The sequence below is a fragment of the Callospermophilus lateralis genome, chromosome X (assembly GCF_048772815.1).
Source record: "Callospermophilus lateralis isolate mCalLat2 chromosome X, mCalLat2.hap1, whole genome shotgun sequence".
In the NCBI taxonomy this organism is placed as follows: domain Eukaryota; kingdom Metazoa; phylum Chordata; class Mammalia; order Rodentia; family Sciuridae; genus Callospermophilus; species Callospermophilus lateralis.
The window spans coordinates 125,850,405-125,877,190 of NC_135325.1; the positions used below are offsets into that span (position 1 = coordinate 125,850,405).

At 56.1% G+C, this 26,786-nt stretch overlaps 1 protein-coding gene across 2 annotated transcripts; it reads right to left on the reverse strand.

Moving 5' to 3' along the window:
• On the reverse strand, positions 1-26,154 carry Flna (filamin A). 2 transcript variants are annotated; one of them, XM_077107284.1, is made up of 48 exons: positions 25,976-26,154; positions 22,622-23,110; positions 19,357-19,605; positions 19,171-19,268; positions 18,932-19,079; positions 17,706-17,824; positions 17,530-17,607; positions 17,275-17,437; positions 16,991-17,191; positions 16,289-16,426; positions 16,082-16,205; positions 15,768-15,904; positions 15,473-15,666; positions 15,134-15,247; positions 14,900-15,043; positions 13,982-14,105; positions 13,738-13,898; positions 13,568-13,658; positions 13,306-13,475; positions 12,944-13,061; positions 12,581-12,843; positions 11,762-12,359; positions 11,503-11,676; positions 11,263-11,425; positions 11,020-11,180; positions 10,760-10,930; positions 10,303-10,426; positions 10,063-10,219; positions 9,243-9,432; positions 9,062-9,085; positions 6,575-6,822; positions 6,371-6,466; positions 6,137-6,239; positions 5,909-6,049; positions 5,660-5,788; positions 5,330-5,503; positions 5,070-5,231; positions 4,774-4,977; positions 4,545-4,697; positions 4,307-4,429; positions 3,940-4,206; positions 3,644-3,781; positions 3,290-3,405; positions 2,576-2,708; positions 1,685-1,861; positions 1,305-1,523; positions 1,017-1,220; positions 1-509 (listed from the first exon to the last, which is right to left on the reverse strand). In XM_077107284.1, exons 2-48 carry the CDS (start codon positions 22,992-22,994, stop codon positions 322-324), a joined length of 7,944 nt encoding a protein of 2,647 aa, XP_076963399.1. In that variant the 5' UTR covers positions 22,995-23,110; positions 25,976-26,154; the 3' UTR covers positions 1-321. The 2 variants fall into 2 exon arrangements, with proteins under 2 accessions (XP_076963399.1, XP_076963400.1); XM_077107285.1 differs by lacking the exon at positions 9,062-9,085 and having other exon boundaries at positions 25,976-26,153.
• Positions 26,155-26,786: the final 632 nt, after the last annotated feature.

Below are 26,786 nucleotides of genomic sequence, written 5' to 3' on the forward strand. Positions count from 1 at the left end.
TGGAAGCAAAAGTTTATTCCTCTTGACTGGGAAAGATAACTAGCAGGTGGTCGTGCATAAGACCCCCACTTCATACCCCTCCCCAAACCAAAGAAGATAAGCGGTGCCACCAAGTGGCTCCCTCTGCCCAAGGGAAAGCCAAAAGGCTAAAGGCTGGCTGGGAAGGCAGGTGAGCACAGCGCAGGACAGGGGCGACTGCAGTGATGGGGTGGCCAAGGCAGGCCAGGGCTCAAGGGAAGAAGGTGGGACTGCCTGGGGGGGTCAGGAAGGCATGGGAATACTTTCTGTCATGGAAGCTGCTAGCTGGCATGGGCACCAGGCTCAGGGTACCATGACACGGTAGGGGCTGCCTGGGATATGCTCATCGCCCCACTTGACCACCAGTGTGTACTCCCCTTTGTCCTTGAGCAGGTAGGAGACACTGTAGAGCCGGCTTCCCACATGCTTCACCAGGATCTCCTCGCAGGGTGTTCTTGGGCCATGGACTCCCACCAGCAGCATATTGTTGCCTGAGGTAGGAAGGGCTACAGTCTCAGGTCCCAGTCTCTTTCCTTCAGCTGTGATTAACCCCCTTCCCATATCTTTTCTCTACCTGTTTTGGGACACTAGCCCTTCCAAGAAAGCTGCCAGCACCCTCCCCTACCCAGGGAAGCAGAGGAAATTCCAGCTCCCCAAGGCATTTCTTGAAGGGCAGAGAAGGCAGAGAGGTCCACATGGGAAGTGACATTTTGACAGCCACAACCCTAAAGGTGGTTCCCATTCCTCCCATCCCATTATTTCTTTGTTTTTGGCACCAGGGATTGGACCCAGGGGGCTTAACCACTGACCATGTCTCCAGACCTTATTCTTTATTATGAGACAGGGTCTCACTAATTTGCTGAGGCTGGCTTTGAACTTGCAATCCTCCTGCCTCAGCCTACCAAACTACTGGGACTAGAGGTATATGTTACCACACCTGGCTTCATCCCATAATTTCTGGTCTGGTCTTTCTGGAAGACAGGGGCAGAGCTGCCTACCTGCTTTGCTGCAGTCCACTGTGAAACTGCTCTTTTGGCCTGCATAAGCCTTGCTCAGCCCCAGGCCCTTTGCCACAACCTTGCTGGCATCGGCAGGACCTGGACCTGGTGTTCCATGCTGTGGGGCACCAGCAGCCTTGGTGAGGGAGTCCACAAATACTGATGATGTCTCATGGAGGCTGTGGTTGCTGACGAGGCGGGGCCCTATAAGGCAAAAATAGGTGAGGCTAAGAGGTGGCTGGTGTGTCAGTCACTGGTTAGGTGCCAACAGCCTGATCTTAGGCTCACCTGTGACCTTTGCCTTGAAGGGGCTGCCCCCAATGTGGTAGGGACCACCATACTTGATGGAGATGAGGTAGCTACCAGGTGCCATGGGGGTATAGGTGACGCGGTAGCCCTCAGGGCACTCCTGACAATCCATCTTCACCTTGGAAGGGCCATCAATGGTCACCGAAAGGGCTCCAGCTCCTGCATTGCTCGTGTTCACGATAAACTCAGCTGGGTTCCCTGGGAGAATGGGAGGTCAGGCAGAGCCCATCTAGCCCACTTCCCTGTCCTCAGCCACCCAGCACAGGCTTGTCACCTCCACATGCTTCCTTTTACTACCAAAGGCTCAGAAGCAGAACCCTAGCAGCTGTATCTGCAGTGAAAGTTGCACACAGACCTACCTGTGACACCACCTTCCAGGCCTGCTCCATAGGCGGACACTAAGCCTGGGTCCCCTCCATGCCCAGGTTCCCCAACTCGGATCTTGAAGGGGCTTCCAGGGATGTGGGTCCCGTTGAACTTGACATCTATCAGGTAGATGCCATTTTCCCGTGGGATGAAGCGTACAGCATACTTATCTGAAGAGTAGAAGGGCATGCTGTGGGCCTGGGGTCCCTTATGTATAAGCAGCAAAGGTCTGAGAGGAATAGCCTCAGTCCTAGCTCTATCCATTTCTTTTTGATCACCAATGAGAGCCCAGCAGCTCCATGGAGCCCACTCTGCTGCTTCCAGGGCTGTTTTGGGCACCTCTACCCACACCCCACAACACAGACCAGGAGGGCTGAAACTTTAGAGATTCCAAGTAGCCCACTGTCGAGGCTCATTTTTACCCTTTACAAGCAAAATGCCTGCCTTGCTGCCTCCTTATGAATGTCACATCACTTGCACATTAAATAGGGCTCAGAGAAGGACAGGAACTCACTTCAGGTCATGCAGCTGGGAAGGGACAGGACTAGGCTGTGAAACTAGTGAACAAAACCTATTAAGGCCATGTCCCTGACTACAAGAATATGCAGCCCTGAAGCTTTTGCATCTTTCCCTCTGGAGACCAGCACTGCCTACAGAAGGTTTTCCTAGTGGCTGTGACTAGTAAACCTGGCCCTTGGGGATCTGGGTATTACGGGTTTCTTGGCTGAGAGGGCCCAGGTATTGAAACCTAGTTTTGACAGTTTACAGAATCTGAACCTTCCTTTTTATTCTCAGCCTGCTTCCAGCCAGCTGGTCATGCCCTGGGGAGGCCTGCTGCCTCTGGTGGGGCCAGGACAGATGGCTGGGCAGGGACAGGGCCTCACCTTGGTCAATCTCTGTGACATAGCATTCCTCCAGGGCTCCCGAGGGGCTGTGCACCTTGGCATCAATCGCCCCCTTGGCCCCGTTCAGGCTGACTGCAAAAGAGGCTGGTTGGTTGACCTTTAGCCCTGACTCCTAGAAGCATAGCAGATATGGTTAGATGGAGTGGTTGGGAACCAGGGCAGGGGAGGAAAACAGAGCCCCATAAGCAGGAGGCCCACAGGGTTGCACTTACCCACCTGGCGTCCAACTTGGTTTAAAGAGGGAGAGCCACTAATTTATTAAGTCAACAAGCCATAAGCATACTTCACAGTCCCCTGCCCCCCAGACTCATGCTCTGCAATCACACACACACACACACATACACACATACACACACACACACGTGGCAGGAAGAGAAAGCAGCCCCACCCTGTGGGAAGCACCCAACCCAACCCTGACAGGCTGTCCCTCTTTAAACCGCAGCCCTGGTGCTCAAGGGGCACAGGCTTCTGTTCAAAGCCTTTAGACCTGAGACACGAGAAAAACTCCACGCGGTGGGCAGGGCACTGCCTGCCAACCCCAAGCGTGGGCTGTACCCGGCCAGAGCAGAGGCCTGGCACCCAGAACTATTCTGGGTAGGTCACTTGACACAAAGCCAAGGCCTGCTCTCTACAGTTGCTCTGGTCTGGCCGGGCCCAGGAGCCCCAGGTGGGCAGTTTCTCTCAGTGCCTCACCTGAAGACTAGAAACAGTAAGGCGGCGGGCGTCGCCAGACGGAGAAGCCACAGGCACCACGAAGGGGCTGTCAGGGATGTGCTCCTCGTTGAACTTGACGGAGACCTCATAGTCACCTAAGGAGAGAGCATAAGGCTGAGGTACCACATGACCCCAAGGCCCAGCCCACAGAAGGCACACTAAGAGACCCCAACTTCTCAACCTTCAGACCTTCTGCCTCCCTCAAATAGCTTTGGTGACCCTAGACTTCAAGGTGAAGGATGGGAACCAAGCACAGCTATCTGCAGCCCCCAGGGACAACACCTACACTCGGGCCCCATTAACTCCAACTCCAACTAGCACTGCCCCCAGTACCTGGCTCCTGAACCACATAGGCCACACCACAGGAACCATCCTTGCGGTCCTCAAAGGAGATTTCAGCCTTGCTGGGACCCTCAACAGCAATGGCCAGGCCCCCAGCGCCAGCTTCTCTGGTCCAAATGCTGAATTCAGCTATGGAAGAGCAGTGTCCTCATAGAGGGTTGGTTCCCTGGCCTAAGCCCCTTCCAAGCATGGCCAAAACCAACATGGCTGCTAGTTATTTCCTCTAACCCCACCCCTACCTTGGGTCCACCCAGGAAAACATGAGCTCTGTGGAGAAGCATACCTACCTGGCACTCCAGCTTCAGCCCTCTCAAGGCCAGGGCCCCCAGCACGGACCTTGTGGGCTCCCCCTTCACCCAGGGGCCCCACAGTGAACTGGAAGGGGCTCCCAGGCACATGTTGGCCCTTGTACTTGACGCTGACTGTGTGCATGCCCATCTCGGCAGGCACAAATCGAATACAGTAGGTATGGTTTTCTCCTTCCACAATTTCTGCCTCATGGGTCTTGCCAGATGGGCTGGTCACCTGGGCTGTCATGTCTTGGATGCTAATTTCTGCAAGTGGGGGATGGGTTGGTAAGCAGGAGCTCTGGGACCCACCCCTTGTGCTTAGTGCTTAGGAATGCCCAGAACCCTGGGCTCCCTGAATTCCTACCAGGGATCTTCAGACTAAGGTCACAATGACTGCCAACATTGGCCACTGAAGGGGCCCGTCGCCTGCGTGTGATGCTTTCTTTCACCCGGCCTTCACCTGTCACCTTCACAGAGAAGGGGCTGCCTGCAGAAGAAAGTACAACCCATGTCCCATACAGGTTACATGCTGAAGGTAGGTTCTAGGGTGTGGTAAGAAGGGCCACCAAGTAGCAGGGGAGGCATGTGGCTGTTGCACTCACCAGGCACATGCTGGTCAGCAAACTTGATGTTGATGATATAATTGCCAGGCTCTGTGGGGCAGTAGGTGACCCTGCATGTGCCATCCTCCAGGTCCTCTGTGTTGATGTCCACTTTGCTGGGGCCCTCAATGGACAGGCTGAGCCCACCATAGCCTGGTAGATGGACAACCATGAGCCAAAATTCCAAGCACAGCTATACCACCCTAGCTGGCAGGCCAACACTGCCTACCTGCATCCCGAGTGTCTATGATAAACTCTGCAGGTTCAAAAGTATGGCCTTCATGGAGGCCTTGGCCTGAGACCCGCACACGGCTGGCATCCCCAATCTCTGACTGGCTGATCACCACTGGGATGGGGCTGCTTGCCACATGCTGGCCATTCTTCTTCACATGTACCAGGTGCTCTCCTGTCTCCTTGGGCACAAATGAAATCCCTGGACACAGGACAGAGTTGTCAACCAGGAAAGGTATGGGCCCACCGCCTCCCTCCTTTCTAGAAACACTGGGCTCTTTCTCAGCCTCTTACCCACGTGGCCATTACGCAACCGCTTTAGCAGACAGGGTTCCTCTCTGCCTGAGGGTGGTACCACAGTGGCTGTCAACAGGCTGAGGTCTGTCTCTGAGATGTTGATGGGGATGTCGGCTGCAGAGCCTACCTTCAGATGGGACATCCGCATGGAGTCATCACCTGGTGGGAAGGCAGGACATTTATCACTTTGCATCCAACCACAGGACATGGTGCCAACCCTGCTGTCTGCCTTTGTCACTGCTCACTGTGCCACCTACCTGTGACCCTGGCAGTGAAGGGGCTGCCTGGAATGTGCTGCTCATTGTACTTGACTAGGATGCTATAGTCACCAGGCAGTACAGGTAGATAGGAAACACTACATGTGCCATCCTGGTTGTCAGTGCAGCTGATTTCTGCTTTGGATGGACCCTCGATGGCCAGCGACAAGCCCCCTGGAGAGAGTTAAGGGTTGAGGGTAGGAACTGTCCCTACTGGATCTGGAGACCTAGCAGCCAAGCAAAGGCCAGGGACATAATCTTGTGTCCAGCCTCCAACCAAGTGAGGACACCTCAGGCACAGAGTAGGTCAGGCCTAGAGCTGCTGCTCACCCTCTCCTGCATCCTTGGTGTTGACAGTGAAGGTGGCAGGCTTGTTGACTACTCCGTGGGTGAGACCAGGACCATAGGCAGTGACGTGGCCACAGTTGACATAATCCACATAGAACTGCAGGGGGCTTCCTGAGGCAAGAATTGGAGGCACCATGGAATATCAGCCTTGTGTCCCCTTCCACTGCCATCTCTGTGAGATGGTGGCAGCAGTGGCATCATGTGGGGTGGGCAGGGGTAGGCTGGGCACACCTGGGATATGCATATTGTCATAGCGGATGTCCATCTCGTGCAGGCCAGCTTCACTGGGCGCATAGCGCACAGTCACAGTGCCATCCTTATTGTCAGTGATGGAGGGCTGTGCCACTTTGCCTGAAGGCATCCGAACCTCCCCTGCAGGGCAGCAGGTCTGGGGTCAGGGCGGCCGTTGACACACCCTGGCCTCCTTGGCTTCCAAGCTCCTTCCCAGCCCCTGCTCACCAGTGATCTCGCCCTTCTTGATGGTGAAAGGGATGACAAGGTCAAAGGGCCTCAGGCTGGTCACATCCAGCCCGTTGACACCCACTAGGGGCCTCTCTGGGGTCTGCAGTGGACACAGAGGGCTTGGGTGAGGGGCTGAGGAAAGATCTAGGGTCCTTTCCCACATGAGGCAGAACAAGGCCTCACAGGAACACCCAGATAGCCAGTGCCAAAAAGAGGTGGGTCAGGCCTTACCCAGGTCTGCTGGCCACCTTGGGCATAGGTATACTGTGGAGCCAGCTGCTGAGGCCGTAATGGGGCCTGTGCCGTTGGCTGGTCCCCAGCCAGAGCCTGCAGGGCAAAGCAAGAACTGGAGACTCACCACAAAGGGAATCCCTGGAGGGGCAGGCTAGGATCTGCCCAAAAATCCCCGCCCACCCATCCTTGGCCTTTTCTCACTGTCACTTGGAAGGGGCTGTTGGGCACGTGCTCGCCGCCAAAGCGCACACAGATGACATATTTGCCCGGCTGTGGGGCTGTGTAGAAGATGTCGAAAGTGCCATCCTCATTCTCCACCACATCCACGTCTACCTCCGAGCCATCAGGGGTACACACGGTGCAGGTCACCTTGCCTTTGCCTGCTGCTTTCGTATCCACTGTGATCACTGTCTCCTCCCCAATCTGGATGGTGGGGCCGATGCCAGCACCTGGTAGGGCAGGGTAGGTCCCCAAAGCGGGGCCAGAGGGTGAGCCTGGTACTCAAACTGCTCCCATCAGCCTGCTGCCTGTCCAGGCCTATAACTGCCACCACCAAGCACAGCCAGGCCTCCTACCCCACCCTGTCCCCCAAGCTGGGATGGCGAGTGGTTTCTCAGAAGGCAGGAAGGAGTCTCCTAACCACCTCAAGCTCAAGTCCCACATGGGAGAGGCCCAATGAGTGGCACCCAGGTGCCAGAAGGAAAAGGAAGAGCCCATCCTGGCACAAGAACTTAATGCCACCTCCCCTGCTAACAGCCTCAGCCAGTACCATGACCCACGCTGCCTAACACCAGCACTCTGGCTGAGCCCATGGCTGCCTGTTCCCCTGTAGCCTTGCCCTGGGCCCCAATGCAGTGTATGGATGCAGTGAGGCAGAGTCCTGCTGCAGTGTGGGGGATGTGACACTTGCCTTGCTATCCCCCCAGGCCTGAAGGTGAAACTGGAGTTTCCTGACAACTGAGAATGCTCGCTTAACCAGAGGCAGCCCAGCACAGCGCAGCCCAGCGCAGGCGGGAGCAAGGAGCAGGGTGGCAGCAGGGTTAGCATCTGAGCAGCATAACACAGCAGGCTTGGCAGAGCAATGGCAGCACCCAGGGGACAGGGGACAGGAGGTCCAAGCCACAAGTATCACTGCTGGGTTGCAAGAGCAGAGCGGCTGAGCAGCCTCTAGGGCCCCATAGTGCCCGAGGAAAGGGGAGGGACAGTGACGTTATGATCTGGAGCTCAGCTGTGGAGGCTCAGGAGGCTGTGGGCTGTGTGGCCTGGCAGCAAGAGCAACCCTGCAGCCCGGCCTCCCGCCAGGAAAGCAGCTGGGAGCACCAAACCTGCTTGAGTTCAAGGGGCCCCCTGGCCAGCCTGCCACCATATCCCCCTTCAGCCAAGGGCTCCCACTACACTAGGCTCTGTGCTGGCCTTCCACAGCTCTCCTGACTCTAGACCTACCATGCATGCTGCCTTTTGAGGCCTCACTCATGCCTGCCCTACAACATCTACCTAGTGGGTTGGGACCCATCCTGATCACTTCCCCTGACTTCCCATTTCCCCACCCAGCCCCAGGCCATCAGCAGATCTTAGTTACACCATCCTCAAAGTACACTTCCTAACTGGGTTTCCATCTAAAGCCCCACAGCCACCGATCTGGCCCAAGTCAACCCTCTGGCTTGTCTGAAAGCGACTTAAACCCTCTAGTGGGGCTCCCTGCCTCCATTCCACACACACAGTGCCTGGGAAACAAGGGCACTCTGCGTCTTGCCCTTTACCACTGGCCAAGGCCCCGAGATCAGGCTTTTCCCAATGCCCAGCTTCTGCTGCCCCTCTGCCCCCGACACACCTTTACTTCAGATCCTATAGCCTGTTCTACAAAGTTATCTAGCCCCTGCCACAAAACCCTATCCACCCCCTAACTCTCCCAGGACACCTGCCTGAGTGCCAGGCCTGCAGCCTTCAGAGACCCTTTTGAGTAGCTGCAGCCTATTATCAGCACCTCTGGGTTGTCCCTGGCTGGGCAGGCAAACCCTATGCCTAGCTGGGGACTATTTGAATAACGTCACTGCTCAAGGGATAGAGAAGGAGGGAAGGAGAAAGATGGGCCAGAGTGCACTTTGGGGCTCTGAGGCTGGGCTGGGCCCTGCCATGCTGGCCGCCCAAGCAGTCGACCTTGGCGCTACTGCACTACCAGCCAGCCCCACCCGCTCATGCACCTCCCCCGGCCTGGGACGCAGAGGCCCCTGGGAGGTGGGGATGGAGGTCTGTGGATCTGATCAAGGCTAAAGACTCCCAGTGAGTGGGGGAGGCCCCTGTCCCCTTAGCCCATGCAGGAGCCCCTGTGAGAAGGAAACACCCGCTGCCCATCACCGGGTGCTTCCTGGGGGTGCCAAGATCCCCAGACCCCAAAGTCCCCAGTGGGATGCCTCTCAGGATACACCTCACCCCAAAGCTCTCAGCTGCAACCCGAGTTCTCAGATGGAGAAATGGAAGCCCAGAGAGGGGAAGAGCTGGAGTGTTCATGCTCAGCTCCCGAAACCTCCCTGGGCCCTAACCCTCCAGCCCACGGCCTTATCTTGTGCAGCCTCCCCACTCTGTCTCTGCCTAGAGCTGCAGCTGGAACTGTCCTGGAAATTAGCAATGAAGAGGAAAGGAAGCTGCCCCTCTGGGCAGGAGGGGCATTGGCCCCAGCAAGCAGCTTACCTAGCCCGTGACCTCCGATTGACACTGAGGTGAGAGGGCAGAGAGCAAGGAGAAAGGTCAGGTGAGTCACTCAAGGGGGCGGCCCCCACTCCCACACGCCGCCCAAGCAGCGAGCCCTTGCACACAGGCACACCCAAGCCCCGTGCCGAGCGCCGCAGTGGCCACTAGTGGGTTGGCTCACCTGTGACTGTGCACTTGCTGGCATCCCCAGTGGGCACGGCCCGGACACGGTATGGGGAGAAAGGGATCTCATCACCACCATACTTGATGAGGATTGTGTAGCGGCCTGTCACATCTGGCACATAGGCCACTGTGTATGTGCCATCATGGTTGTCTTGGATATGTGTCTTCTTGGGCTTGCCTTCAGGGTCCTGTGTAGCAGAGCACAGGCAAGGAGGTTGGCTGAAGCTTAGCTAGGCCCAGCCGTGCCTCAGGCCTTCCTCAAGGAGCACCAAGCATGCTGCTACAGGGACAGCCTCTGGCCCCTCATTCATTCAAGTCCCAAAGGTCTGCCTGCATCTGACATTGTCCCTTACTTCTGCCATGAGCAGAGTCCAGAATGGAATCACCAAAACATCCAGCATTCCCTGACAATTAGGCAAAGCCAACCTTGGCTGCAGAGCCTGCCCTAGCACTAGGAGGATCTTGCATGGATGATCTCAGGTTCATATTCTTACACCTGCCCTATGAGAATATTCCAGACTTGGGGCTGAAGCATTAAAGGCTCTGGTTCTGTGCTCAAAGTCAGCAGTGAGAGATTGTGTTCAGGCAAGCCTATTCCTGTCACCACAATCCTGAGCTAGTCACAGCCTTAGTAAACCAGAAGCAGGGGGCTTGCCCTACCCTGTTTTCCTGGTGAAGCTCCCTAGAGAGACTAGAGACCTGTCCTGGCCTGTCTGCCCCACCTGCAGCCCCCCAGTCCAGTCACCCAGGCCTGGCTCCCTTGCTTCTCTTGCCTATGGCTGGAGCTGCAATGCAGCTTGGGAAGCTGATGAACTCACTGTGATCTGGACAGCCAGTAGACCCTCTCCAGCATCCTTTGCATCAATGGTGAACTCTACAGGCAGGCTGGCCGGCACACCAGTGGTATTGAGTCCGGGGCCACTAGCCTTCACTTTGCTGGCATCATGTGTCGGCAGTACTTTAACCTTGAAGGGGCTGTGGAACCAGCGTACTGTGATTGGCCAGACAGTTCTCAGAAGCCAGGCTGCCCCCAGCATAGGCAACAGGCCAGTTCTTACCTCCGGGGCACCTCTTCTTCCCCGTATAGCACTGAGATACTGTAGGGCCCTTCTCGGCTAGGCACATAGTTGACAGTTTGTGTGCCATCAGCGTTGTCCACCACGTCCACTGGCTCCACCAGGCCTGGCCCCAGTCCCAGGGACAAAGTCTCAGATGGCTCTCTGGGCCCTGGCCCTCTTACCTGTCCCACTGGATGACTGGGACTCAGCCTCTAGCCTAGACCTTGCCATGTCCTCACGTACCCATCCCTGGGAATGGTCCTAAGCCTGCCCTCCCTCTTGCTACATCTATTCAGTACACAAGTCCTGTCTGTTCCTTCTCCAGGTTTCTACCTAGCTCTGCTGTCTGAGGCTCTTCTACCAACTGCAAACTGGGCCTTCAGGCTCCTTCCCTAAACTTCAAAGAGGTCACTGCCTCCCTGACCTCCTGCTCCCAGGTGCGTAAATCTTTACTCACCTTTAGGCCCCTGTACTTTGACATGAAGCGGGGCAACACCAGCCTTGCTTGTGTCCACCTGGAAGGACTGAGGGAGGTTGGCACGGACCATGCCTGGGCTCAGACCTGGCCCAGAGCACTTGACCTTGGATGCATCTGTCACATCATGCACAGGAACCTTAAAGGGACTACCTGGGATTGGGGCAGAGGGATGGCAGCTTCATAAGTCAGAGTAGGCATAATCAGGCAGTCCTAGCCCTGTCCCACTATCACCTCCTCACCTGGAACTTGGTGGCCACCATAGGTGACATTGAGACTGTAGGTGCCGGCCTCGTAGGGGATGTACTCTACTGAACAACTGCCATCTTTGTTATCCATGCAGGACATCTTCGCCTCTGAGGGGCCCTCTACAGCCAGGCCCAGGCCACCCGTGCCAGCTCCCCTGGTCCAAGCAAATAGCCTGTTATTCCCTGGGGTTCCCAGGCCCATTGGCTACCCACTTGCCTCCCTGGTAACACATTCACCTGGTCTCCACTGTGAACTTGTTGGGTTTGTTGGTGGTACCACTTTGGATGCCTGGCCCGTGGACACGCACCCTAGAAGGGTCGCAGCCCTCGGTCACAGGTACCTGGAAAGGGCTGCTAGGCACAGGACTGCCATCATAGGTCACGTCAACAGAGTGGAGTCCTAGAGGGCAGGCCAGGTCAGGAGGAGCCCAGGCTGCTCCACCTGCCCTGCCTGCCCAAGAGAGCCCCAGCACATACCCTCCTCATACGGTGTATATTCTACTTTGTATGTGCCATCACCACAGTCTTGCACATAGGTTTCAGTCAGGTTGCCAGAGGGGTTGGCTACACGGGCCTTGACATGTGGCCCTCCAGTCTGTGTCAGAGCCCGGGCATCCACGCTGAACTCAGTGGTAGCCTCTCGGAAGACTCCTGGAGAGGGACACAATGAAGCCAGGGTTACAGGGAACCTGGCCCCCCCAAACTTCCCCATGTACCCTAGAGCAGGCCTCCTTACCTTGGCCCTCAATCCCAGGCCCATAGCATTGGACGCCTGAGGTGTCCACAGCAGGCTCCACCTGAAGCTTGCTGGGAAAGTTGGGCACAGGCTGGCCACCATACTTAATGGTGACAGTGTAGGCCCCAGGGCAGAGAGGTATGTATGTGATGGTGTGTGTGCCATCACCGTGGTCCTGGATGTACACTTCAGCTGGCAGCCCTGCCTCGGAGCAGATCTCAATGGTCAACTCTGCACTGCCTGCACTTGAGCAGTCCACTTGGAACTGGCCCACCTCTCCAGCAGTGGCCCGCTCCAGCCCAGGGCCTGAGCACTTGACCTTGGATGCATCAAAACAGGGAACCACGTGGGCCTTGAATGGGGAGCCAGGGATATGGGTGTCGGCAAAAAGAATGTTGATGTTGTAGTCCCCAGGCTCGGTGGGCACGTAGGATACAGAACATGTGCCATCCCCATTGTCCAGGCACTCAAGCTGCGCCTCGCAGGGGCCTTCCACTGTTAGGCCCAGGCCACCTGTCCCGGCACCCTTGGTGTCGATGGTGAAGCAGGCAGGGGAGCCTGCACTGCCTCCTTGCAGCCCTGGCCCAAAAGCCTTCACCTAAGGGAAGAGCAGGTTGGAAGCTGAGACTATACCACCATCAGCAAACTTCCTTTTACCCTGGTTTTCCTCCCCTACCAAACAAGAACACGAACAGGTTGCCTACAGCTATGCCACCATTCTCCATTATAAGGGCAAGACTGGAGAAGATGGAGTGCCCCCCCAGGCACCCTCAGAAAGCACAGTGGGCTCCACCCTTAGAGCCTCCCAATCCCAATTACCTTGCTAGGTTTGGTGGGGGCCATGGCTTCCAGAGGAAAAGGGCTGCCAGGCACAGGCACACCATCATAGGTCACCTCTACCTCATAGGGCCCCTCCTCACGGGGAACAAAGCGCACCACACTATTGTCGGCCCCCAGGCCTGGCTCCACCTTGCAGGGCACCACTGCACCTGAGGGGCCCACGATCTTGGAGGCCACTTTGCCTTGACCACCTGCACCCTTTGACTTGACTGTGAACTCCTGATCTTTGCCAACATCCACTTCTGTTGAGATAAGAAAGGAGAGAAAAAGAGAACCATGGCACCTAGCTTAGGTAGGCCCTGGGTGCTCTTCAGTGACTACAGAAAGTACTCAACTACTCACTCTCTCCTAGGCCAGACACCTTGATCTTGCTGAGGTCCAGGCTTGGAGACACCCCAACTGAGAAAGGACTCTTGGGGATGGGATCCCCTCCATAAGTGACATTGACACCTACTGGGCCCTGAGAGGGGTACAGAAGGGCAACAATCATCAGTCAATACCCTGGTCTCCTTGGCCTGCAAGTGCCCTGCTTGGGAAGAGGGCTTCAGACACTGGCTTTACTCCTCAGCTCCCTTCCCAGGTGAGAAATCAGACTTGATGGGAAGCCCCTTGGAGCAGCCCACCTAGCCCACCCCTTACAAGGAAGCCCACAGACTAGATGACTGTAGTGGAGGGGTGTGGCTACAGGGGGTCAAGATGGCTACCTGCTGCACAGGAGTGTACTTGACTGTGTAGGTGTTGTCATGGTGATCAATGATGTCCAGATCTCGCACCACATCCCCTTTAGCCAGACCTGAGAACTGGACGTCCAGCTTGCCTTTGCCAGCAGCTTTGGCGTTGACGGTGAAATGGGTGGGTTTGCCAAGCTCAATGCCTAAGGAGACAAAACAACCATATACAGGGGCACCTTGCTCTGAGCACCCCCACCCTTGATGTCTCCTAACTTCCCAGAGTATTCATCTTTACCAGTGCGATTGAGGCCAGGGCCCTCTGCCTTCACCTTGCTGGCATCATGGGAGGGCTCCACCTTAACCCGGATGGGGCTGGTGGGTGTTGCCTGTAGGTGGTAGGGGAAGGGTTGAGAAGAGCAATACCTCAACAACCAGCAGTCTAGGGGCCAGAAGCAGTAGACCAACCTGGTCAGCAAAAAGGACCATGATGGTATAACTGCCAGCTCCACGGGGTGTGTACTTGACTGTGAAAGTATCATTGTCATTGCGGATGATGTCGAAGTCGATGTCGGCCTCAGCAGGGCCCACCACACCAGGAGCACACTTGATGCCAATGCTGACATCGCCTGTCGTGGTGAGAATCAGCAGAAGCTGGGATTTTGTGGGGATATTCCACCCACCAGTCTTCCCACCCAGGGCCAGGCCTTACCCTGGCCAGCCTCTGTGCAGTCCACAGTGAAATAGGTGGGCTCATGTGCCTTGAGCCCTGTCTTGGCCACACCTGGGCCATACACCTTGACCTTGTTTGGATGGCTTCCAGCTCCCACATTCACCTGTAGAGTACAAGGACAAGTGCAGGACATGACCAGCCTGGGGAGGCAGAGACTCCCTCAGCTACTGGTGTAAGATAAGCAAAATGGTGCAGCTGCCTTGGAGAAAGTCTGACAGTTCTTCAAAAGATTAAAGAGAGATCATATGACACCACAGCTCTACTCCTACATAGCTACCCAAGAAAAAGAAAAACAAAAACCTAGATCCACCAAACTCATTTTATGTGAATGTTCCTAGCAGTGCTATATACAATAGCCCCAAAGTAAACACATCCCAAAAGTCCATCACATAAATAGACAGTCACAATGTGGTCCATCCATACCATGAAATATTTGATCATAAAAAGGAATGAAGCATGGGCTGAGGTTGTGACTCAGTGGTAGAGAGCTTGCCTAGCATGTGTGAGGCACTGGGTTCAATACTCAGCACCACATATAAATAAATAAACCAAATAAAGATATTGTGCCCAGGTATAACTAAAAAAATATTTTTAAAAAAAAAGGAATGAAGCACTGACACATGCTCAATGTGGATGAAACTTAACAGGATATGCAGTGCAGAAGCCAAACACATAAAGTCACATAGTATATGATTCCATTTATATGAAAGGCCCAGAAGCAGCAAATTCATACAGTGGGAGAGCAGGTTAGTGGTTGCCAGGACCTGGGGGAGGGGAGAGGTGGGAGGGTGAGTTTCATTGGGCATGATGAAAATTGTCCTAAACTTAGATTGTGGTACTGATTGCACAACTCAGTGAAGGTACTAGTACTGAGCTGTCCATTTTAAATGAGCTCACCCGGAAGGGGCTGTTGGGGATGCTGACACCTCCCCAGGACACCATGGCTGTGTGCTTCACTGGCTTCCTTGGCACATAAGAGCAGCTGTAAGTTCCATTGCCGTTGTCTTTGACTGATGCCTCTACAGGACAGCCCTCATTATCCTGCAAGGTTGGTAAAAGCAGGCAGCCTGCTGGTCAGTGCTCAGGCCTAGGTGCCTGCTTACCCTGCCCCAAACACAAAGGGCATCACACCTGGACTTGGACCCGGAGAGGGGCCTTCCCGCCATGTTTAGCATCTACTGTGAACTCTGCTGGTTTGTTGACAGCTACACCAGTCTTCTCCAAGCCAGGCCCACGTGCCTTCACCTGGTAAGAGAACACCCAAGTTTCAAGGGACCAAGTCAAGGCCACCAAACCACAAGCCAGGCATGGCAGCTGGGGATAGAGTGCCAGGAGCATGGTGCTGGATATACCAGTTTAGGGCGTGGGCTCAGGACCCCAGCCTGGTTGACAAAACAGGGATGTGCCCACCCCCAGTGGGCTTCCTAAGCAAAGGCAGGAGAGACTCAGGCCAGTGCTGCACGCCTTTACCCTGTCTGGGTGAAAGTCCTGGGGTGCATCACGGATGTCAGCCATGAAGGGACTGAGGCGGATATCCTCACTATTACACAGCACGTGCACAGCATACTCGCCAGCCTCTTGGGGCCAGTAGCGCACATCACAGGAGCCATCGCCTTTGTCATCACATTCAATCTTGGCCTGTGATGGACCTTCCACGGAGAAACCTGACAACAACCATCAGTCCCATTGATGTCCTGGACTCTCAGGGTGGGCTGCCCTTGCCATCCTCCACCCACAGGGGCCCACACTGAAGCCTCCAACTTACCCAGGGTGCCCACGTCGTCCCCAATTGCCTCTACCACGAAGTCTGCTGACTTGCCAACGACACCGCCCTCCAGCCCAGGACCCCAGGCCCGCACCTTCTGATTGCCACATTCAGTGCCCACCTTCACCTCGAAGGGACTGCAAATGGGAGAGCCACTTAGGGGAGCACTGAGAGGCACCATCCTACAGAAGAGCCATCCTGTGCCCAGCAACGTGGGCTAGGCAAGAAGACCAGTTTGGTCCCCCATTGTCAGACAGTGAGACAGAAGACTTAGAAAATGCTGGTTGGTGGGGAAGAGTGCCTGGGAGCCTCACCTGCGCCCAATGTTTTGGCCACCCCATGTGATGGTGACAGTGTAGGTGCCAGGGGCTGTGGGGTAATACTCAAAGCCATAAACGCCATCCCCTAGGTCCTTCTGCTTCACACGTTCCTCTCCCTCTGCCAAGATAAGGAGGGCCTCAGGACTGCCTAGCAGTGACCCTGAAGGCTGCTGCCACCCATCCCAACCCCAACCAACTTACTGGGGCCCTTCACAGTGACCTTCAGCTCCCCGCTGCCAGCACCCTTCGTGTATACCTTGAAGTCAGCTGTCTCCTTCACCCGCACACCCTTAGGCTGGAGGCCTCGGCCAACAGCCCGACAGGCAGCTGGATTACAGGCTGTGGGTAGAGGAACTGGCTGAGCTGCTGGGAGCTAGAGCTGGGTGTTCCCTTACCCGCCCCAGCCTCCCACAGGACCAGGCTATTGGGATTGGAGGGTCCCTAAGAGCTTGGCCCAACAGGCTAGTGAGGCACATGCAAGTAAGAATTGGAAGGAGTTGTGACCCCAGGACCTGTGTACCAAACCAAGACATGACAGGCTTCCTCCCACCTGCTGACCCCAGCCCACAGACATCCACCCAACCCAATCCAAGAGGAAGATGGATCCAAGTACCGTTGACCCTGTGGGCAGAGCAGAGAGCAGCAGGTTTCTAGACAGCTGGAGCGAGCTCTTCCGAAGGTAAAAGCATGGAGAGGAAAGACGGAGAAGGGCAAGAAGAAGAGGAGGAGGAAGGAGGGCCCCAGCAAGGGAGGAAAGACAGCACCCAGATAGTGGAAGCTCAGAGACTAGGGGTGCCCAGGCAGGGGCTGGAGAGGGACTGCACCAAAGGGCTCCCCCTCCCACACAAGGCCCACGCAGCAACACCACAGTGGGGGCAGAGGGGTGGCCAGGGCTGGGCCTACCTTGACCAACAGTGACAGTGTAGGGGCTACGAGGGATGGGTACTCCGGCGAACGTGATGTGCACTGTGTGGACGCCCTCCATGGTCGGTTGGTAGCTGCAGCGGTACGTGCTATCACCCCGGGCCTCCAGCTGAGGCTCCACTGTGCCTTTCTGTCCTGCAGGGTCCTGGATCACAACCTCCACCTCACCTGTGCCAGCTCCTGTCACAAGGCATAGGCTTAGGTCCCAGGCTCCAGCACAGCTCTCCTCTCAGGCTGCCTGGGCTTTAGTAGCCTTCCCTCACCTGCCGTAAAGATCTCAAAGTAGGTGGTCTTGTTGGCGATGTTGCCACTGGGCTCCAGGCCAGGGCCCTGGGCAGTCACTTTGCTGGCATCACCTTGTGACTTGTCCACATACACCTCAAAGGGGCTCTTGGCAATATGCTGGCCAGCAAAGAGCACAGTCACCTGTTCCCAGGAGGAGTGAGTCATGAGGGCAGGGACAGGAACCTCTAGTCACTGCCCATGGCCACCACTCTCCCTGACAGCTGAAAGCTCACCTTATGAGTCCCCGTCACTTTGGGGATATACCACACAGAGAAGGTACGGTTCTTGTCATTATTGGCAGTCACCTTTGCCTGTAGTAGGAAGGAACCCCCCCCCCATGAGCCTTTGTTAAGAGCAGCCCCTCCAGAAGGGAGCATAGCAGGGCCCTCCCCTACTAGTATAACCCTACTTCTTCCTGGTGTCCAGCAGGGTCTTCCACATACACCAACACCTCTCCCTGGCCAGCACTCCGGGTCTCCACAGTGAACTCTGCCCGCTTCTTCACCATGTTGCCTGTGGGCTCAATGCCTATCAGAGAAAGGTGAACAAGTCACAGGCCAGCTACAAGAGCCACAGCCTTATGTCTTTACCCCCTGTCCCCTATCCAATGCTAAGGCAGGCAAGCTGAGCCCCTAGCCCTTCAGGAGTATCAGGAACACAGTGTTAGAGCCCTGATCCCTCTGCAGGCTCAGTGCCCCTCCCTGCCAATCTCCAAGTCAGGCACGTTCCAAACAGGGCAAGTTTGTTCAGCATAAACCCAGCACAATGAGTCTGGCCTCAGGACCCAGCCATGCTCTTGCTGCAGAGGCAGGCCCATGCCTGTTTTCTGGAATGCTCAGGTTTGCTGCACCAGTGTGATTGCCCAACTCTTTCCCTGGGCTGTGGTTCATCTCCCAATCATAGAGAAGGGGCCCACTGGGTCCTCCCTCCCTGGGGAGGTTTCCCCACAGCCTTGTGTGACTTGAGGAACTTCCTAGCACTCTCTTGTCAGTTGACTTGTTCTAACCAATCCTGATCCATTCCCATCAGATTTTTTTTTTTTGTACTGGGGATTGAACCCAGGGGTGCTTAACCATTGAGTCACATCTCCAGCCTTTTTATTTTTTATTTAAAGACAAGGTCTCACTGAGTTGCTTAGGGCTTCCCTAAGTTGCTGAAGCTGGCTTTGAACTTGTGATCCTCCTGCCTCAGCCTTCTAAGTCACTGTACAGGAGTGTGCCACCTCCCCCAGATAAGACTTTTTTTTAAAAAAAAAAAAAGGAACACGGGGCTGGGAATGTGGCTCAAGCAGTAGTGCTCTTGCCTGGCATGTGTGTGGCCCGGGTTCGATCCTCAGCACCACATACAAACAAAGATGTTGTGTCTGCTGAAAACTAAAAAAATAAATAAAAATTTTAAAAAAAATGGAACACATCAGAAATGTGCATGTCATCTTTGTGTTGATCTCCATATCATCTCAATTTTACTATCTCTGCTGCCAAAGCAAGCACTCCCATCTGACTTGTTTGAGTGGTACTAGCTGTTACTTCACCCAAAACTCCTTGGGTCCTCCAGGTTCTGACAATATACTATGTATGGGGAGGATGTTGGTGCACCACATCACCCCTAGGTGCTCCCCTGGCCAGGATCTCTCACCTGGTCCATAGGCTCGGGCTTTCTTTGGGTTCAGTTTTGGCCGCAGGGGAGCCCCTGGCTTCAGCTTGGCTTTAGGGAACTGAGACAGGTAAGTCATGACAGAGTGCTCATCCACATTGGGGTCCACAATCTCCTCAGGAGTGATCACCTGTCACAAGCAAAAGACAGAAGCCATTGGAACACTCCTCACTGCAAACAGGTCCCCCATAGCCTCCAATAGGGCCAGGCAGGGAGCATACCTGAGGGATGCCCAGCCAGTCATCAGCTTGCTGCATGGCCTCTCGTGCGTTGTTGACAGGCTTACTGGCATCCCAGGAGTCCCAGTCAGGACAAAGGCCTGTGACACAATGAAGATTGTACTTTGAGTTGGGGGTAGCTACACAACTACCTTCCAGATCTCCCACAGACAGCCCAATCCCCCTCACCTGGAGCACAGCTATCAACAAGGGCACCCAGGGCCCGGCCACTCTGCCAGTCCCTACTGAAGTTGGTGATGGGCAGCTGTGGCAGCTTGTTCTGGATCCAGCCTAGGAGCCTCTGCTTGGGTGTCTGCTTTTTGGCTTCCTCATCCTCCTCCTCATCCCACATAGGCATGGAGATAGAGTAGTGCAGAATCAGGGTCCAGATGAGGCCCAAGATCAGCTTCAGGTTTCCATCCACAATGGCCTTGCTGTCTATGGGGTAAAGAAGTGGCAGTACTGGGCAGCTTCCCCATGGCCTTGAGGGAAAGTGCCCTCAGACAAGGAGTCAGGTCACTCCCTGGTGGTAGGGCCAGGGTCTCACAGCACATGGAGTCACAGGGAAGAGGCTCTGTCCCAGCTAGGGATGGGATATCAAGCAAACTTTGTCCAGAGGCTCTCTGTGGTATCAGAGGTGAAGACTTCTGGGGGAGAGGGAAGATACCCATAAACACACAAGGAAAATAGGAGGACATTTCCAGAAACCTCAGGGCCCAGAAGAAGTGCAGAAGACTGTCCCAACCTGCAAACAGGTCCACAGGGAAAGCCTCTCACAAGGTAACTGAAGGATGATGGAGATGAACACTTTGTAGCTGCCAAGATGGAGACCTGTCCCTATCTCCAAGGATCTCTGGAAACTGGGAGGTGTAGCCCAGCCCTAGCTGGTCTAGAAACCAGGGCCCCTGACCACAAACTGGGCTGGGGCTGAGGAAGAGGAAGGCTGGGTTGGCAAAGAATGGTTGAGAAATACAATTGCTACTCCAGGGTGGATGGGTGGTGGGTGTGAGGCAGGGGAAGTAGAGGCGTTGGGCAAGGACCCTTGGGTGATGGGGTGTGAGCCCCACCCTCTCCACATCCTTGTCCCCTCAGTCACACTAGAAGTCAGGAGGTGGCAGAAGGCTAGAGCACTGCCTTGGGGGAGGTGCCAGGGCTCAAAGGAAACAGGGGTTGGGCCACATGGTCCTGACTCACTAGGGCCCACAGAGATCTTCTGGGGTGACAGAGCAGGAAACATTGTAGAGGCCCCCCTTATCCAGCTGGAGAAGGAGAAGGGTGAGGCTGGGTGAGCCTGGCTCTGCTGCACAGGCCTCTGCTTAGGAGCTTGGGTGGTAGAGGCTTTGGGTGGGGTCCCTGTGTCCTGCTGCCTCAGCAGAACCCGCTTAGCTGCCACCCATCACCCACCCTACTTGCCACCTAACGGACTCAACTCAAGGACTCAAGCCGGGCACCATGCTCACCACAGGGGAAGTGGTTAGGGTAGGCACCCTACACCCCCAACATCACCATGGCAACTGCTCTGGGCCCCACCCAAGGCCACCTCTGGGTCTCAGCCTCCTCAAGGGTGGGTGGCTCTGGGTGGAGCAGGCTTTCTGAGAGCTCATCTTTGGAAACCCTACTGGCCTCCCTTATAATCACAGAATACTTATCTAGTGAGTCAACTGTGGGGGTACTGTGAAAAGGGAATGAACACCATCAAAAGGGCCATCAATGGCAGGTGGCTTGTTAGTCTGGATGACAGTACCTGCAACACCAGCTGAGCTTCTCAAAGCAGAGTGCCCCCACCCCTGCTGTTCCCAGATGGATTGGTCCTGACCCCTCAGAGTTATCTTTTACTGTCCTCAAATTGTGGGAGGAGAGATCAGAGAAGACCAAGGATGCAAGGCACACAGTAGTGTGGGGGCTTCCTGGGTCCAGCACAAGAGTCCTCAGGGGGCTGGAGGCCTTTAGTGGCCTCCAACAGGAAGGGCAAGGCCAGGCCCACCAGCCCTCACAGGTAGGGTCAGACCCTCCCATAGTCCTCATCATGTGGGCCAATGCCACCCTCTCCCCCTCCCCAGAGGGAGGGAAGGACCAGGGCCCAGGGCTGGGAGACTGCCCAGTTAAATGGCCCCGCCCCATCCCACCCCCTTTCCCCAGCCCTGGGGCCAGCCGGGCCCCCTCCCTCCCCTAATCACTGCTGCTTTCCAACATTTTTTTGCCTTATATGGCAAAGCTCTGGGAACTAGGCCTGCTCCAGCCAGCTCACAAGAAGGAGGGGAGAAGGGAGGAGAGAGGAGACCCCCCCCAAAGAGCTGGGGTGTGGCTTGCCTCCCCACATCCGGTTGCCCCCCCCCCCCAGGACTCAGAAATGACTCAGCTTGGCTAGACTGAGGCTGTAACTGGGGGGTGGGCCTCCCAGTGTGGAATGGCATTCCAAAGAAAGAAGTTCAGCTCAGGGAACCTGCCCCTGAGTGGTCAGGAGAACCAAGTTGTGGTACCTCAATTTCTTGGGCTCGGCATTACCATTCTTGGGCCATAAAGACAACTGGAAGCCCTCTTTCATTTTTGAAGAAAAGAAGGTTCATCTCCCTTCTACTCTCCCTGTTCTACATTTCCCCAAGTCACCAGTTCTGTTGCCTCTCATTGAGCAACTCCTATTATGAGAAAGACCTGAGATGCTTCAGTAGGCCTGGCCAATGCCAGTCTCTCCAGTCCAATGACACGGACACTGTGCTGGCAGTGAGCCTACTGCACACTGGAACAACTTTTAACCAACTCCTGTATTCTAGATGCAGAAAACCAAGGCTGACATAGAAGCAAGTGTTACCAATGATGAACAGTAAAGTTAGTGACTACAAGCCAGGTCTCTTCACTTAACCACACCCAACTCACTTTGGGTGCAGTCTTGCTAGTCATGCTTCTCTCTGGTCCCCAAGTTCCCTGGGGGAGATATAACAAGGGGATTGAAACCACTTTCAATGAGGAGGGGCCGTCTTTCAGGGACAGAAGCCAGGAGAGCCCTAGACAATGGGACCAACAAGCTCCAATCCCTACTTTAGAACCACAGAGGCACCAGAAAGCCAGAGGGCCCTTTCTAAACTGCTGTAGGGGGTGAGCCTGGATCTCCCCCTCCTCGGGGATGGGGCATGTCCTCAGGGACAGGAGCCGGGTCAGTGACCGCCCCACCAGGCCCTGTACCAGCGCGGGAGCAGCAGTGGGGGCGCGGCCTGTGGAGGATGTGAGCTCAGCCTGGGCGCGGGCCAGCGGGGGCGCGTAGCGGTTCGCACGCTCAGCGGGCCAGCCCGCGCGCCTTTGTTCTTGAGGCCCGCGCTTAAAGGGATGGCCCAGAGGCCCAAGGGACTGTGCGACCGCCGCGAGGGAAACTAGGAGGGGTCAGCCCGGGGGGGATGGGTGGACACTCAGAGCACCCGCCCTCACCCACGCGGCGCCAGGGAGCAGCCCGCGAGCTCACCGATGGACACTAGCTTGATGCTCTCTCGATCCAGGAACTCGAGCGCCACCGATACGTTTTCGAGCTGCATCTGGCGGAAGGTGGGTCGCTGGTTGTGCTTGCGGTGCATCTTCTTCTGGCTGAGTACTTCAAGCAGTGCGATGAGCCTCAGTCCGTCACTCAGGTCTGTCTGCAGGTTGGCGATGCGCTTGCTCACGCACTTGAGGTGTTCGTTGCACCAGCGAGTGAATGTGTTCTGTTGGATCTTCTTCCATGGTGCGTCCTCCGCTAAGTCCTTCTCGGTGGCTGGCATCTCGGCGTCCCGCGTATCGGCACCGCCGCCCGGAGCCGCGCCCGATGCGCTCTGGCCGGATCGGGAGTGGGAGCTACTCATTTTGAGGCGCGAGGAGCTGGGGGGGCGGTGCTGAAGCCTCTGCGAGGGGACGGCTCTTTAATTAAAGTTGCAGGCACTTATGCGCGTGAGAGGCGAGGCAGAGAACAGAGGTTGTGCTGCGGAGAGAGCGAGCCCTTTAAATGCGGGTAGAAGGCGGAGCCTGAGGTGGGGCTTAGGTGGGGCGGGGACTCTGGGTGGAGCTTCGGAGCCGCGCCCGCCCCGCCCGTCGGAATGCCCCCATGAAGCCCCCCACTGCAGCCGTAATGGCCCAAATCCCGGCTCTTAGGGCCCAGAAGGGGGCCAGGAGGCGCCCAGGCCCCGCTGCCTCTGCGCTAGCGCTTCAGGAAACACACCCTGGAGGGACAAAAGGCTTATGAGTGTCTGGCGCTTGGATGACCGCTAGGATCCAGCCGACACGCCCTTACAAGGGACTTTCCTTCCTCAAGGCCCCTATGGGGGTTGGGGTGGGGAGGATGGGATCCCTTCCCCGCACCCCGCCACTCTCTGTCACCCCCACCCCGGGCTGCAGGGCTTACGGTCACCCGGCCGCACCCTGCTCAGCAGCAGTGGAAAGTGCCCAACGTTAAGAGTGAGCCCTTCGTGAGCGCAGGGCACGCCTAAGCGCTTCGTGTGAGCAAGGCCAAGAAAGCCGCTGCCTAGCAGGGCCGCGACCCTACGCGGTCCCCTCGCAGATCCCTGGCCCCTGGCGGGCCCTCTCAATCTGCTAGGCCTTCGCCTGTGCCCCTGAGCCCGCTGGTTCCCACCACCTCCCTGCCAGCTCTCTCGCTCCACCGCTCTACCCGGGAGGAAATGGGGTACTGGGCCAGGAGGCCACCAGCACTCTAGGAGCAGCAGCCTTCGAAGGGGCCCAGGCGTGCCAATGGGCACGGGCAGAGGGTGCCAAGTGATGTGTGCAGACAGCGTGTTCCCGCCTAACACCACCATAAAGACCACCTGGGGCCCTGGGGGCAGTTGCCTCTCTTGGTCTAATGGCCCCTGAATCTGATGGTACCAGTAGTGACCAGGTCACTGGGAGGTGTAGAGGGGGCTTGAGGACAGAGGGCCAGGAAATCAAGGGGAGTGAATAGGGGTTGCCAATTCTTGCTTAGGAGCCTGGGCTGTTTTCCCAGAGTACTGGAGACTATTTATTGAAAGTCAATTTTCTGGTACATATTCCAGAGATGGTACAGAGATCAGCAAAAACACAGAGTAGAAGCACAGGTATAGAAGACACTGCAACCCTCTTCAGTCATGAGATGTCAGCCTACCTATGGCTTCTTCTCCAGGGTGGACTCTGTCCCTCCCAGTCCTCTGTGCCTCCCCTCTCCAGAATGTTTCCTTTTTTTTCCCCAGAAGGTAAATCCTTGTCCATACTGCTCAATTCTAGCAATAATTAATTAATTAATCTTCTGAAGACCAGTGGGAGAAGGAGTCAGTCATCATGTCATGCCCAAATATGGATGACTCTCCTTGGCTTTGGGTGTCTGCATGCCTGTGGAGAGACTGTGATCTCAGTGGGTATCTCCCTTGCCTCGAAGCTTTGAGGCTGCCTGTAACTCCACTGGTTTTCCTACTAGTGGTGGTGTTAGGGGGCCAAATGGCATTTTTCAGTAGTGAGGCCCACCCCTGCACTCTCCCCTCTCTTGATCCCCATCTTTCATACACTGTGCACAAAATGCACCAGAGTGTCTAAGAGCTGAGGGCTGAGGGGTGGTGACAGAAAACCCCTAAAAATTCCACCCCAGTGGAAAGGAAATATCCAGAGGTGGAATTACATCAATAATTGATTCTCCACTAAGTACCATCCATCTGGGTCATCTGGGGTTCATTCCTTAATCGTCAGAGAATAAGAAAACTGAGTCATAGTTAACTATGGAGTGTGGAGGACATAGGACCACCACCAGATGTCGCCCCATCCTAAAGCCCCCAGATTGGGTAGCCCCAGGAAGCAAAAATTCAGAGCTTTCATATTTTCCCTTATTTGGAGTAGATTCTTGGATGTTAGACATGCCCCGCCCACTTCCCCACCCCTGGCCCACAGACTCCAGGCCAGGCCCTCCCACAGGGAACTATATTCCCAGTGCAAGGGGCTCTTCACCTGGGATCCCCAAGAAGCCTTTTCTAGGCCTGTGTAGCCAGGGGGCGCCAGGAGGGAAGGAACTAGCAGATTGGTGAGGTGAGAAGACCCAGCTGGCAAGACAAGTCAAGATGTGACAGGTGACGGCACCCATTTCCTAAGTTCCCACCTTGACTGTGCAGCCTGGAGCACACACAAATGGGCCTGCCAGAGGGTTTCACCTACTTTTCCTGGCCCTGGATGGCATGGGGATCTGGCGCTGTTGCTGCTTACATTCTTACTGGCGGTGAATATCCCACTCAAGAGCCAACCTGGGACAGGGTCCAGGGTCCAGACAGGAAATCTAAGAGCCTGGCCAAACCCCACCACAGTCCCCTTGGAGTTCAGCAGCCCCTGAATCAGCTCCCCTGTGCCAAAAGAGGCTGGTACCTTGTGGACTTGTACCAGCAAGGGAATCGCCCCCCCCCGCCCCCCCCCCCGTTCCCCTTCAGTGTACAGTGAAATGTTTTTACAGGTAGCCACTCACCTCCCTTGCACACAAGGTCCTGATCTGGGGACCCTTTTTCCAGTCAGGGAGGTAATGATGGGTTCATGGGCACCCACACCTCCACCCATCTCTTGCCAAACGCTCAGAGACCCTCCCTTTCTCACAGAAGCCCTGTGTCCTTGGGCTCCCAGACATGGGCACAGACATACGTTCGTGGGTAAATTATGGAAGGCAGACTCTGGATACCCTTCCCAGATGCGTGGGACCTGAGCTCACCTATGCGAGTTGCACCTGCCCAGGATCTGGGCGTGCGCGAGCGCCTGCATTTTCCAGCCTCTCCGCACACTTTCGCCACCCACCCCAGCCCACGAGCAGCGCTGCGACAGTCCGACGTGAAGCCTTCCACAGAGGACTCACCTGCTGTCCCCTGCCAGCGGCTGACAACCGCAGGGTGGCGCCCGGCTCGCCTTCGCGCCCGTGCCCGGCGCCTCAGGGCTCTACTGGTGTCCGCCGAGCGCCGCGCGCCTCCACGCGAATGGGCTGCCGCTGCCCGCCTTCTTGTTGGTCGCATCCCCGCCCTGCGCCCGCCCCGCGCCGGGCCGGCCCAGCCCTGCAAGAAAGCCTTAATTGGTAAAATCACCCAGAAGCCGGGGGCGGTGCGGGGGGCGCGCTGTGAGCTCCAGAGCCCTGTTGCGCCTGGCGACGCCCACCCCCACAACCCCCCTACCGGGATGAGCTCACCACCCTGCTAGGGCCGCCAGGCCCTGGGGCCAGGGGGAGGGGGCTCACCTTCAGCGTCCGCAGGGCCTGCAGAGCTCTTCTCTAGACCCAACTTCAACGAGGCTGGAAGGCTGAGTTTAGGGGGATCCAAGCACTCCCCTACTGAAAAGGCCCAGCTCCAAGACCACCCTCTCCAGAGAACCAACCAGTCAAGTCCTCTGTCTCTGCCCTAAACCTGGGCTGGCCACACAAGTCAGATCCTGCCCCCTAGGTGAGGGGCATCAGTAAGTATTCACTAAGCCTCTACCATGCTCCAGTCTCCAGTGTGGTGGACTACAGGGCACTGAGCCCTATGATGAGCAAGCCTCACTGGTTTGGCCCCTGCTGAGTACAGGCCTGACCTAGGAGCAAGCAGCACAGATTCACTGAATTCCTAATGCAAAATGGTGCAGTCCCAAAGCCTGGAAGTGTGCAGTGGGGTGCAGCCAAAGTGTCTGTGAACCTGGTT

Excerpts from the sequence above, each read along its gene's own strand:
- Flna (XM_077107284.1), bottom strand. The coding sequence starts at position 22,994 with ATGAGTAGCTCCCACTCCCGATCCGGCCAGAGCGCATCGGGCGCGGCT. Across the intron at positions 16,206-16,288 it reads GGTCACTGTGAAGGGCCCCA|AGGGAGAGGAACGTGTGAAG; the intron begins GTAAGTTGGTTG and ends TTATCTTGGCAG. Across the intron at positions 5,789-5,908 it reads TGACAATATGCATATCCCAG|GAAGCCCCCTGCAGTTCTAT; the intron begins GTGTGCCCAGCC and ends TTCTTGCCTCAG.